This window comes from Bison bison, unplaced genomic scaffold (genome assembly GCF_000754665.1).
Source record: "Bison bison bison isolate TAMUID 2011002044 unplaced genomic scaffold, Bison_UMD1.0 scf7180017864063, whole genome shotgun sequence".
In the NCBI taxonomy this organism is placed as follows: Eukaryota; Metazoa; Chordata; class Mammalia; order Artiodactyla; family Bovidae; genus Bison; species Bison bison.
The window spans coordinates 474,206-488,170 of NW_011494635.1; the positions used below are offsets into that span (position 1 = coordinate 474,206).

The 13,965-nt window shown below is 46.9% G+C and overlaps 1 protein-coding gene across 2 annotated transcripts in view; it reads left to right on the forward strand.

The window, feature by feature from the left end:
* The window catches only part of SLC24A3 (solute carrier family 24 (sodium/potassium/calcium exchanger), member 3), a 521,225-nt gene that overhangs the window by 151,762 nt on the left and 355,498 nt on the right, over positions 1–13,965 (forward strand). The window contains exons 1-2 of one of the 2 annotated variants that reach the window (XM_010836329.1): positions 10,836–10,968; positions 12,041–12,169. In XM_010836329.1, coding sequence (XP_010834631.1) covers positions 10,908–10,968; positions 12,041–12,169 — 190 coding nt within the window. In that variant the 5' untranslated portion in view covers positions 10,836–10,907. Of the gene's footprint in view, positions 1–10,835; positions 10,969–12,040; positions 12,170–13,965 lie in introns of those variants that run through there. The other variant, XM_010836331.1, reaches the window with a different exon arrangement.

Below are 13,965 nucleotides of genomic sequence, written 5' to 3' on the forward strand. Positions count from 1 at the left end.
TCTTCACTTTCTGCCATAAGGGTGGTGTCATCTGCATATCTGAGGTAATTGATATTTCTCCTGGCAATCTTGATTCCAGCTTGTGCTTCATCCAGCCCAGCATTTCTCATGATGTACTCTGCATATAAGTTAAATAAGCAGGGTGACAATATACAGCCTTGGCATACTCCTTCCCCTGTTTGGAACCAGTGTGTTGTTCCATGTCTAGTTCTAACTGTTGCTTCCTGACCTGCTTACAGATTTCTCAAGAGGCAGGTCAGGTGGTCTGGTATACCTACCTCTTTCAGAATTGTCCACAGTTTGTTGTGGTCCACACAGTCAAAGGCTTTGGCATCAATAAAGCAGAAGTAGATGTTTTTCTGGAACTCTCTTGCTTTTTCGATGATCTGATGGATGTTGGCAATTTGGTCTCTGGTTCCTCTGCCTTTTCTAAAGCCAGCTTGAACATCTGGAAGTTCACGGTTCACGTACTGTTGAAGTCTGTCTTGGAGAATTTTGAGCATTAGTTTACTAGCGTGTGAGATGAGTGCAATTGTGCGGTAGTTTGAGCATTCTTTGGCATTGCCTTTCTTTGTGATTGGAATGAAAACTGACCTTTTCCAGTCCTGGGGCCACTGCTGAGTTTTCCAGATTTGCTGGAACATTGAGTGCAGCACTTTCACAACATCATCTTTTAGGATTTGAAATAGCTCAACTGTAATTCCATCACCTCTGCTAGATTTGTTCGTAGTGATGCTTCCTAAGGCCCGCTTGACTTCGCATTTCAGGCTGTCTTGCTCTAGGTGAGTGATCATACCATCGTGATTATCTGGGTCATGAAGATCTTTTTTGTATAGTTCTTCTGTGTATTCTTTCCACCTCTTCTTAATATCTTATGCTTCTGTTAGGCCCGTACCATTTCTGTCCTTTATCGAGCCCATCTTTGCATGAAATGTTCCCTTCATGTTTTTAATTTTCTTGAACAGATCTCTTTCTCATACTGTAATGTATATTTTGTATATACTTACATTTAAGCCTTGTATCTAATTTTGTGTTTCTAAACTTTTTTGTTTAAAAGAGGGACCTCAACATTACATAAACTTCAGCTCACACAAAACCTGGATCCACCCCTGATTTTTATATATCAAGAAACATAAATTTGAGGAATAAAATAATGATTTAGTAATAGAGCAATAATAAAGATTTAATAAAAACCATAATAAAGATTTAATAATCAGTTCAGTTCAGTCAACTCAGTCGTGTCCAACTCTTTGTCACCTCCTGGACTGCAGCACACCAGTCCTCCCTGTCCATTGCCAACTCCTGGAGTTTACTCAAACTCATGTCCATTGAGTTGGTGATGCATCCAACCATCTCACTCTCTGTTGTCCCCTTCTCTTCCCACCTTTAATCTTTCCCAGCATCAGGGTCTTTTCAAATGAGTCAACTCTTCACATCAGGTGGCCAAAGTTTTGGAGTTTCAGCTTTAGCATCAGTCCTTCCAGTGAATATTCAGGACTGATTTCCTTTAGGATGGACTGGTTGGATTTCCTTGCTGTCTAAGGGATTTATGTATCAAGAAACATAAATTTGAGGAAGAAAGTAAAGATTTAGTAATAGAGCAATCATAAAGATTTAATAAGAGCAATAATAAAGATTTAATAATAGAGCAATAATAAAGAATAAAATAGAGCAAAATATTTCAATTTTACTAAAGTATTATGATTATTAATACTGTTATGTTCTATGAGAACTATTTTATTGAGGACAATGTGATTGAATATTTTAAAATCATTTTTGAAGATACTAGTTTCATAGTTTGAGATACAGCCAATTGAAAGTCAGTTTAATTAAAGATTCAGTTTAGTATTGACTTTATGGGCTGTCCTAACTTACATAGATAATTCACCAAGATACACAGATCCAAATGGGGAAAACAACATCATAAACCATACCTACTAAATCAAGACATTAATTTTTCCATCTCATCTACCAATTATGCAAAGACTTCTTGTTCACAACTTCCCACTTTTTCTGGTTTCAATCAATTAATCATGCTACTTTTCAGAAGGTGTTGAATTTACATATTTTTAACAAATGGATTAAAAACTCATTGAAACTCTTTGTGTGTGGAATGTTTTTAATCAGGTAACATAATTCTGCATCCATGTTTTACAGTAGAAAATATGATTGTTTTAGATGCTGCTGATTTCTGTCATTTCTGGAAGGCAACACAGTTTCTTGATATTTGTTTTCAAAATGTTTTCTCCTTAGAAAAGATTTCTCTAGGAAAGTAGGTACTTTTTCACCTGATGGTTAAAATGCCACCTTAAAGGGTGTGTGTGTGTGTGTTCTGAAAATATCTAGCAAATGCATACTTAGCTGGTGGCTACAATCGTCTCAGAAAAGGTTGGCATATTTGTATGCATTCATTTGTAGATGAATGCATAATTCATCTTTAAGTTCAACAGTTTAAAAGAGTTCTTTGCCAAATGATAATGAACATCCAGATGGTATAAAAAGATTTCATGATCATGCCCCCATCTCCTTTCAAAATAGTATAAAAATTTTACTGTCTCAAACAATATCTGTAAATCTGCTTCTCTGAGTGTATGTAAAGGGCACTTTGCTTGATGCTCTGAGAGCAAGACCCTTGCCTGCCACCTGCAGAAGCTGATAGTGCCCTTCTATTATGTTAATTATGGGACATGCTGGCACCTGGGCTCAGTGGGGATGCTACTGTCAGCCAGCATTATAAATATTAAATATGCATTTTTCTTATTTTTAAATTGGGATGTAATACAGTTGTGGGGGTTCTCATGTTTTCTTCCCGCTCTTTAATAAGTCATGCAGCCCATCCTCCTGGGGTATACGACTCTACCCTATATTTTATAAAATCCGAGCTCAAGGACTTTAGTGGGGGGATTATTCAAGCCTTTCAGTTTTCAGATGCAGCAACTGAGCTAATATGATTCCACTTCTCCAAGAGCCCACAGCTAGGAACAGATCTGGCCACAGATGCCCAAGGTGGTGAATCCTGTGACCAGAAGTCCAGCCCCTGGGGTCCTTGGAATGTACCTGTTTGCTTTAGTTAGTAGGGCAGTGGGGAAGAAGGGAGCTGTTTTTTTTTGGCGGGGGGAGCTGTTTTGAAAAGAAGAAGCTTTGAAACCCAGCTGCCTAGACCTGATCTTGTTTTTCAGGCAGGTATGGAGGAAGTGGGGCTTCCGAGGTGGTGCTGGTGGTAAAGAACCTGCCTGCCAATGCAGGAGACATGGAGGACGTGGGTTGGATCCCTGGGTCGGGAAGATCCCCTGGAGGAGGCATGGCTATCCACTCCAATATTCTTGCCTGGAGAATCCCAGGGACACAGGAACCTGGTGGGTGATAGTCCATAGGTTTGTTAAGAGTCGGACATGACTAAAGCAACTTAGCATGCATGCCTGCATGGAGAAAGTGTCTCAAGGTGGCCAGCTAGCATCTTGGATGCCAGAGCGCGTCTCCTGCAGGGGCTTGTGCTCAATGAGGGGGGGTCCTTGTTGATCCCTGGGGACTTAGAGGTGGAGAGATCACGTCGAGTGCTGTCCTGGGAACTGGAAGGTGCTCAGCTGTCCCTGTCTGTGAACAAATGGGAAAAGAAAGACTCAACCCAGCACCAGGCTGCAGAGCCAACCATACCTGAGTGTGCACACGAATCACCTGTTTAAACTCAGAGCCTCCCTGGAGGTCTGATTCTGCATCTCTAACAAGCTCCCAGGGGATGTTGAGGTGGCTGGTTCAGGGACCACACGTTGGGTTTTGTCCAGGAACCTCAAACACTTGGATTCTTTTTTAGGTTTGCCACTAAAATTCCCAGGTCTGTCATTTAAATTTAGCCCTGTATCAATGGGCATGACCCCCAAAGGGTGATGTAGAATCACTGGGGGTCTTTCCTGGGGATGCTGTGATGACTCCCCAGTCCTACCAGGTGGGGGTTTGAGTGAAGCTCTGTGACAGTGTGGTTGTTGGGAGGGTGTGTGGGCTGGGCTGCAAGGGGTTGGAGTCAGGAGGGAAGGGGAGACACTGCAGCCATCAGGACTTTGTGGGGAGAGATGGCTGGACCTGCCCATTCCCCTCCCATGGGTGGATTTGCACGGGGAGTGGTCATGGGACCAGCCTCTTTGGATGCGGGACTCGACTGGACAGCACATGTCTGACCACCCAGCCCAGAGCCCTGGCATCTCGCTCCTGTTCTCTATCATGGCCTCAGCAGCACTGGGCAGGGACCCTCTGCCCATGCCCTGCAGCCTCCCTCTGCATCTTATGTTTGGAAGCATTGTGTTTTGGCTAATAACACTTGAAGCTGTTTACTGGGGCCTGGGAGCAGCAGCTCAGCCTCCTCTGTGCCCTGTGCAGAGCCCGGCTCTAGTGCTGTGTTTCTTGTAAGCCCCCAGGAGATGCTATCGCTGATGCCGACTGAGCGCTGTGTGTGGGAGCCCTGCAGAGGACAGGCATCGGTGGAAGGGCCGCATCCCTGGGGCAGGTGGCCAGGGATTGCTGTCCCCTCTTCCCCTCAGTTGTTCAGTTGCTCAGTCATGTCCAACTTTTGCAACCCCATGGACTGCAGCACGCCAGGCTCCCCTGTCCTTTATCATCTCCCGGCGCTTGCTCAAACTCATGTCCTTTGAGTCAGTGATACTATCCATCTCATCTTCTGTCGTTCCCTTTTCTTCCTGCCTTCAATTTTTCCCAGCATCAGGGTCTTTTCTAATGAGTCAGTTCTTTGAATCAGGTGGCCAAAGTATCAGAGCTTCAGCTTCAGCATCAGTCCTTCCAATGAATATTCAGGGCTGATTTCCTTTAGGATTGACTGGTTTGATCTCCTGCTGTCCAAGTGACTCTCAAGAGTCTTCTCCAACATGCCTGTTCAAAAGCATCAATTCTTCTGTGCTCAGCCTTCTTTCCTGTCAGAGGGACCAAGAAACCTCAACTTTCCGTGGGGTTTCTCTATTGAAGTGGGGGTGCAGTGCCTTGATACTGGAATTCATTTCAAGTGCAGCCTGGCTTGTGATCACCATCGCGCAACCAGAGCACAGGAGATGGGCACCCACTGGACAGAGCATGTAGACACCAGAGAGAGGAGAGGTTTAAATGGAGATTGTGGCCTTCTCTATCTTTCTGGAAGGTTTGAGGCCATGGAGGGACCAATGTCCAGGCCATAAAGCCTCCGGCTTCTTCCTTTCCTGGTGGGTATGGTGGGCTCTTAGCTCTCCACAGTCTGTTCTCCTTTCCAAGGACCAAGAGCCATGCAGAGCCATGCTTGTCTTCCGGCTGCAGAGTTGATGTGAAAATCCTAATGCAGAGGCCAGCCCCGCCCCTGCCCCCCTCCATTCAACCACAGAGGGTGAGGACCATGGTAAGTGGGTGGGGGGCAGGAAGGGGGCCGCTAGGAGAGGGTGCAGGAGAGTCTGCAGAAGGCGGTCCCGGGGCTGCAGGCTGATGCAAACCCGCCTTTGACCCCGGGGTGAAGACCCAGGGTGCCCAGAGTGGAGACAGCTGTGTAAACCGCAGGGTGGGGTATTTATAGCTCAGCAGGGCCAGCCCTGTGGCCATGGGCTCTGTCTCTTGTTCTGTTCACCGAGTTTCCTGGACGCGCTGTCCTCAGGGTCGCATGAGGCTCTCTGCAAGACTCCATGTCTCCACTTGCTGTCCGGAGCCTTCTGGGTATTTCTCTCCATCCCTGTTTTCAAGAAGAAATGCTGTGTCCCGGTTCTGGGGCAGGGGAGAGTTAATATGTTCCATCAAGGGGTCCTGCTGACCCCTGGAGGCCACTTCCCCTGGGCTCCTGAGCTCTGGGCTGAGGTGGGACACACACGCCTGGCCTTTGGAGTTGAATCTGGGTGGGGGTCCCTGCTGGCTGCTTTATCCCACCAGTGAAAGGGGTGAAACCCCGGAGAGAGTGTGGAGGGAGAAGGGGCAGGATGGTGGTCGGGCACATGGGCAGGAGGCTTGGGGACAGTTCTCATGCTGCTGCATCAAACCCTCATCTGAAAGGGGTCCTCCACTCCTGGGAGCAGGGGTGGCAGTAGCCCCACCTCTCTGCCAGGCTTAGGGCCCTATCTGGGACTAGGAAAAGTGTGGTATTTATTTAGTCTTAGGGTGAAGCTGAGGGGCCTGGGGCACCCGAGGAAACCCATTCTTTGGGTCAGGACTCCTTGGGCTTTCCAGGCCCTGGTCACAGAGGGGAGGAAGGGGAGGAGAAGAGAGAGAGAGAGACCGAGAACACACAGCTCTGTAATGGAAACTTGGCTTCCAGCCCCACGCTCCTTCTTTAATGCCTGTGCTTGAGTCTCGGGTTGGGAACCCCTTTCCTCCGGCAGGTACGCTGAGCTAGCTCCATGGCCCACTCCTGTTCCCCTGCTCCGAGCTGGTGACACAGGACATGTGAGCCTGCTGCCTCCCTCTTCACCCTCCCCCACCCCTGTCCTTGATTAATTAGGTCAACTCGTAACTTCCAGGGCCTGGCAGGAGGAGCCAGGAACACAGTGGAGGGGGGCCAAGGGGTTTTGTTGACGTAGCTCAAGCGTAGCTTCATGGAGCAGCAGCCCCTGCAGAGCGGAGAAGTCCAGGGAAGCCAGGGGTGAGGAGGGGAGAGAAGCGGGCAGCTCCCCAAAGCCCTCCGCCTTCCCTACTGGCCACCTGCCCCTGCTCCCTGAATCTGAGACTGTAACCCTCCATGTCATGACCAAGAGACTGGCTGAGTCTCTGAGAAATCCACATTGAGCTGAGCATCCTACATCCAGTGGGGTTCAGGACCATTTTCTTTTTATGTGTGTGATGCTTTCTTTCCAGTGATGCTCCTGCCTCATCACTGGTCCTAAGAGTTTCTGGGGGAAGCAGACCCCATGAGATGGTCTCACCTGTTATAAAGTGCAGGCTGCATCATGCTTCTGTGTTGCGGTAGCTGAGTAACATGGCCAGATGGATTCCGTCCTCTCCAGGGATCTGCCAAGAAGGTGGCCTTTGGGGATCCCCAGACCTGGGTTCAGATCCCTGTTTTGTTCCTCTTTGCTTGCTCTGTGGGCAAGTCTTTTAACCTCTTCGTGCTTAGATTTCCTTATTTGCAATCGGAGTTAAGAGTTCTAAAAAAAGACTGTTGAGATGAAACATAGCAAAGAATGGAAAGTTGTTTGCACAAAATAGACACTCAATAAATGGCTGTTGTGATGACTGTTAGCTGGTGGTAGATGTGGCCATGGGTTGGCTCTGAGTTTAGGCAGATCACTTCTACTCTAACTTATTTACTCCAGAGGAAGGTTGATCTGAGAACTAACTGCCCCTTCCTACCTCTCCAGCAATTGTGTGAGGACAGAGAAAACGGGGTGTCATATTGTCACGTGTGGTCCTCAGTGGGAAGTGAGTGAACACAATGCTTTTTTTCCATCACTGTTATGTTCTCAGACTCTGGTCTCTGCATCTGTGTATCAGTGGTCAGTGCTCAAATATATTTTTGTTGAGATTAAAGTTTGTAGATTTTGGAATCCAGAGGCACTGCCTTAATAGTCTCTAATTCCTGAAGCTATTGAATCATCGTGTAAAAAAATCCTCTCATTTTCTGCTACAATAGCTGGCTTTATTTTTACATTTCTTAATTGGTATCAGCTTTTCTCTCGGAATTACAGAACTATGGAAATTTGGCCTGAGAAGGAACTTTGGAAGTCACTGGAAGGGATGCTCTTGCTTCTTTGCAAAATGTTGGAGTCTTCCTGAATGTTAGGATTGCAGCCCCGCAGGATATTTTTCTTTGACCCAGATTATGAGAGCAGAGAGGCCACTCTGTTGGTCTCATGTAGGCAGAACGATGCCCCTGGCATCCTGCCTGCATCACTTGTCGTCACATCTTTGGTACAACTTCCAGCACCTGTGTCTAATTATCTAAGGCCATTTACTGGGCACCAGAGTCCATCTTGGGAGAAGGCAATGGCACCCCACTCCAGTACTCTTGCCTGGAAAATCCCATGGACGGAAGAGCCTGGTAGGCTGCAGTCCATGGGGTCACTAAGAGTCGTACACAACTGAGCGACTTCACTTTCACTTTCATGCATTGGAGAAGGAAATGGCAACCCGCTCCAGTGTTCTTGCCTGGAGAATCCCAGGGACGGGGGAGCCTGGTGGGCTGCTGTCTGTGGGGTCGCACAGAGTCGGACACGACTGAAGTGACTTAGCAGTAGCAGCAGAGTCCATCTTGATTGGAAGTGCCAGGGAATGAATGTCCCCTGGGAATAGACTTCATTCAGCCCATGGCAGACCAAGAGCAGGTGGGTAAATACCCCAGCTCCCTCACCCTCTGGGTGTCTGCTTTGAATACGTACACTGTCCCCTAGAGCTTTCCAGAGGGGTCAAGCTCTAGTTCATGCATTTTAGCTTCAGACTTGAAACACGCCTCCTCCGGCTGGCTCCCACTCTGCTCCATTGCCCTGTCCTCCGTGGCTGCTTCCTGGGATTACCGCCCCCAGGTAAACTACCTGTACTCAAGTCTCTGTCCTCAGGGGCTGCTTCTCTGGAAACCCAGCCTGAGACAAACGAGGTGTCTTTCTTCACACTCTGAGATATGGTATTTTAAGTCTGCTTATTGAATTTTGAGGCCACTGACCTTATTCCTTTTTTATGAATTTTTGCAATATTTTTTCTCTGCTTGTCACTATTCTTAATCCTAAGAATTAACTATTCAGGTAAACCAGACTATACACGTATCTTGCTTTGACCTTGAAATATCTTTAGGATTGTCTTCACAATTATGGTTAAACTGATATATCTGGTCACCATGTAGGTATTTTGTATTTCAGTCTTAAATTATGGTTTATTCTAGTTGGGCTGCATATGCTAGTTTTTTTTTTGTTTGTTTGTTTTTTGCTTCTCTGTGTAGCACGTGGGATCTTAGTTCTCCAACCAGGGGTTGAACCCACAGCCCCTGCCTTGGAAGCACAGAGTCGAGAGAGAGAGAGAGAGAGAGAGAGAGAGAGAATAAACATAGGGGCTCTTCTGGCTAATGTGTAAAGTTGTAATTAGCTGCTTGATAAATTTACATGTGGGAGCAGGTTCCAGTTGATTGAGGAAGACCTCAGTGCATGAGCTGCAGGCTTATATGTGTCCTATTGGGTTAGGTGAGATGCCCACATGCACTGTGATTTCCAGAAACTTCCACGAGTCTTACCATATCCATTCACTGAGTGGGAATGGTGACTCCAACATGAATTTCCTGAGCACCTACTCTGAGCCAGCAGTGATTTGGTGTCAGAGAGACAGCAGTGGACCCAGGAGACAGTTATCAGGCTCCATCTTTCTTTCCAGAGCAGTGTCACGAGGTTCCAGTTACATAATGAAAGTGACATCATTTGAGAAACTAGAATTACCATGGAAATAGAGGAGAGGGTATGATGACCTTCAACTCTTTACTGACCATTTCAGAACACTAGGTTGGTGTGACTGGGTGGGGCCCAGCCTCTGGCCTTTCATAAAGGCCACTGGTCCCATGAATTAGACTCTGTCTTTTTCTTACATCCATTTTCTGACCACAGCAACTCTGGACACTCAAGAGGTAGCCAAAGCTTCATGTCATGTCTTTCTTGAGTTCCAAACCACTAGAGAGAGCCATCTGTGTGCTGTTTCCAAAACCCAAGGACTCTCTGAGGTCCTGCTCTATTGTTATTTTACATTTTTCCTACATGATTAAAAAAAAATTTTTTTTACATGATTTGTCCATAGTGGTCAAGGCCATTGGCAACTCTGTCCTTTTTGAAATTCTCTTTTTGCTTACCTTCTGTGACACCACTTCCCTTGCTCTTTTCTTTCTTTTCATGATTTTTTTTTCTTGTCTATTTTATTTATTTATTTTTTTTTAAATTTTATTTTATTTTTAAACTTTACAAAATTGTATTAGTTTTGCCAAATATCAAAATGAATCCACCACAGGTATACATGTGTTCCCCATCCTGAACCCTCCTCCTTCCTCCCTCCCCATACCATCCCTCTGGGTCATCCCAGTGCACCAGCCCCAAGCATCCAGTATCGTGCATCGAACCTGGACTGGCAACTTGTTTCATACATGATATTATACATGTTTCAATGCCATTCTCCCAAATCTTCCCACCCTCTCCCTCTGCAACAGAGTCCATGAGACTGTTCTATACATCAGTGTCTCTTTTGCTGTCTCGTACACAGGGTTATTGTTACCATCTTTCTAAATTCCGTATATATGCGTTAGTATACTGTATTGGTGTTTTTCTTTCTGGCTTATCTTACTTCACTCTGTATAATAGGCTCCAGTTTCATCCACCTCATTAGAACTGATTCAAATGTATTCTTTTTAATGGCTGAGTAATACTCCATTGTGTATATGTACCACAGCTTTCTTATCCATTCATCTGCTGATGGACATCTAGGTTGCTTCCATGTCCTGGCTATTATAAACAGTGCTGCGATGAACATTGGGGTACACGTGTCTCTTTCCCTTCTGGTTTCCTCAGTGTGTATGCCCAGCAGTGGGATTGCTGGATCATAAGGCAGTTCTATTTCCAGTTTTTTAAGGAATCTCCACACTGTTCTCCATAGTGGCTGTACTAGTTTGCATTCATGATCTTTGTTGAAGGCTTTGACTCTACTTTCTCTGGAGGAATGCTGAGTTTCCCATGGTTTCTTCTTCCATTTCCTTCTCTTTAGGAAACCCCATTCATACTCTTGCCATATGCTTCCCTGCTTGTTTATGGTTCTCCTGATGTTCTGGGTAGCTGAACTGTTGCCCTGCAGTGTCTGCACCCACATTATCCGGGCAGCACACCACCCTGCGGATGGTCCACGGACACTTCAGATTCAACGCATCCTGAGCAGAAGGCACCACACTGTCCCCAGCGTGTCCCTCCGTGTCTGTTCTTTGTCCTGACACTTCCATCCCCATGGTCATCTCAGCCGGAGACCTCAGCCCTACTCATGCATTCAGTGATCAGCTTTCCCCTGGTTTGTGCTCTTCATCTCATGTTTGTGGAAATCTTGTTATGTGGGATTCACTAGCCTAGGCTCTGGGCATGTTGACATGGTGTCTTAGCCTGGGTGATCCAAGAAGCAGATCCTGAGCAGGTGTTAATTGCAGGTGCTTTATTTGGGAGGTGATTCAAGGAAATACTGAATATAAATATCATTTTTGTTTTTGTTTTGGCCTCACCGCATGGCTTGTTAATCTTAGTTCTACCATCAGGAATCGAACCTGGGCCCCAGCAGTGAAAGTGCAGAGTCCTAATCACTAGACCACCAGGGAATTCCCTTCAAAGAGATACAGGTTGGGGACCAGATGCTCCTGAGCAGGAGCCAGTCTAACTGACTTAGTGGACCCAACTGGGCCCTTTCTTTTCCCAAGTCCACGTTCAGTGAGGTCACATTGGTAGCTTGAAATTGGACATGGTGAGAATTTAATTTACACCATGGAAATTGACCAGTGGCTACAAATCAGGACTTTTCGTACAGAGAACTGGTTGTTCAGCATTTCTCAGCATGTCACTGGGGGCACAGAATTAAGATGGGGAATGCATGCATGCCCAGTTGCTTTAGTCGTGTCCGACTCTTTGCGATCCCATGGACTGTAACTCACCAGGCTCCTCTGTCCATGGGATTCTCCAGGCAGGAACACTGGAGTGGGTTGTCATTTCCTCCTCCAGGAAGATAGGGAGGACAACAGCTAATAAAGTGTGCTTTATCAGGAAAGTCACCCTGAAGACATCTAGAGAGTCATCCCAGTGGAGTAGACTGGAATCTGGATTGGAACACACACTTTAGTCATCCCTCTGGAGCAGTGAGGTGTTTATACACTGCCCCCTAGCAGTCATTGGCTGAGGGCTGCTGCTTGGGGCCTGGCAGGATCCAGCAGTGGAGAAGCCTCCCTGGAGTTAAGAGACAGGATGCTGAGCGTAGTAGTCAGAGGTGTCAGGGCTGTCAGCGGGACTGAGCGCTGATGGCTGAAGGTGCTGGGCACCCAGCGTGGGCAAGGGTCACACCAGCTGTTAGTGATGTGTGGCTGTGGTGTCTTTCTCCGTAGATCTGAACTTCATGGACTTCATCGGGCAAGACACACAGTGGACTGTGGGGAGGAAGTTAATGCAGGTGAATGACTCGCTGACTTCAGAAGATGCAGGACCGCGGAGCATCAAGAACTGCACTGAACCAGGTAAGACGACGGCTGCACTGGGGCCTTTATACTGGGGACGGGGCTACTGGCAGTGGCCATAGCCCAGGAAGAGCCGGATCTGTGGTTTTCCTCTGAGCTCTGATCCAGAGAGACTCTGAGGACATTTAGGGGCAGGTGTCTAAGAAATGCAAAGGCAAGATCCCAGGGGGACAATTCAGGAGTGTTTCCACCTCTGTGTTTGTTCCCTTGGGTGGTGGGGGAGAAGGTGAGTCAAAGTCCTGGTCTAAAATATGGATGCTGGTGCCATACCGAGGGACACTAAGTCAGGAGCAGGTGGGTGAGGATGTCCTGTCCTCTTTGCCTGATTTTTAATTGAGAGCCTTGTTTCTGTCACAGTAAAGGCACAGGTGTTGAACCAGACCCTCACCTCTGATGTTGAGCTTCTTGGAAGAAATGGATGTTCATGTGTCAGCAGTTATATTTGATACAACAAATAGAATGTGCCTTTCCTCAGAACATTTTACCTCTAATGTTTTTGAACTTTCAAGAGAAAACTAACAGAAGGGGATCAAAGGGACTTGAACTCAGCTCAGCCAGACTTTGGCCAAGGCAGGTGGCCTCTGGACGGATGAAGTCTGCTTGTTTAGACCAGGTGGCGGCCACCCTGTCTGAAAAGGGCCAGAGAGCAAATATGTTAGGCTTCGAAGACCTGATACTTCTATAGTGTCTATAGTACATGTTTATTATTTAATTTTATTTTTAATTAGAGGACAGTTATTTTACAATACTATGATGGTTTCTGCCACACATCGATCGAATCGGCCATAGGTATACATGTGCCCCCTCCCTCCTGAACCTCCCTCCCCATCCCACCTCTCCAGACTGTCACAGAGCAGCACTGAAACACGTACCTTGCTGTGTGTAAAATGGAGAGCCAGCGGGGGTTTGCTGTGTGCTGCAGGGAACCCAAAGCCGGTGCTCTGTCTATAAGACATTTTTAAAGATTTTTATAATCTTTAAAAATTAAAAAAAACATTTTAGCTCATGGATGGACTGGGCCTGTGGCCGCATTGTCAGCCCTGACATGGAGTTCTCAGATCTCTTGTGGGTGGGGCGGGGGTGGTTCTTCCTTCCTTACCTGGTAGAGTCTTGGGCCTCAAGTGTGCCCCCTTTAAGGGCCTGGGAGCTCAACCACCCAGTGATCCTACATGCAAACGCTGGCCTCATTTTAAGCATCAGCCTAGATGGACATATGCAATCTTCATTGCAGCCCAAAGAACCTTAGCCCTTGGGTTACAGAAGGTGAAATTGTGTGTGTGTGCTTTTCTTGGGAAGGTGGATAGAAGTTCTCTTTCCGATGTCTGGAAAGAACTAAAAATAGATTACCTTTCCCTGCCAAAAAACAGCCTACAACCTGACATAAACTATATTCCTTAAGCTGGAGAATTCAAGGGTCCCTGTGGCTGTTATTCAGCACTCTGAAAGAGTACCCTTCACTGAAGCACGTGGGGGCTGTGTGAGCTACAAGTGAAAGCCGGGTTGAAGGTTTACGTGTCATTACCATGTGGACAGAACTGCATGTCTCCTGGGAGGTGGGCTTCTGTGGGGGCCTGGCCCCCGGGGCGTGGCAGGGATGCTTCGGGTCACCGCTGTGCTGGTAACCCTGTTTGCCAATCGGGTCTTACAGTTGAAGATATGTCACCATCTTTTTGCAATGAGAATGCGGGCGGTGACTGGGATGTCAGGAGACGGGAGATTCAGTTCTAGGAGCCCAACCTTGCCGTGGGCACACCTTTGGATGCAAAAGAATGGCGTCAGACAAAGTACAGAGCCCA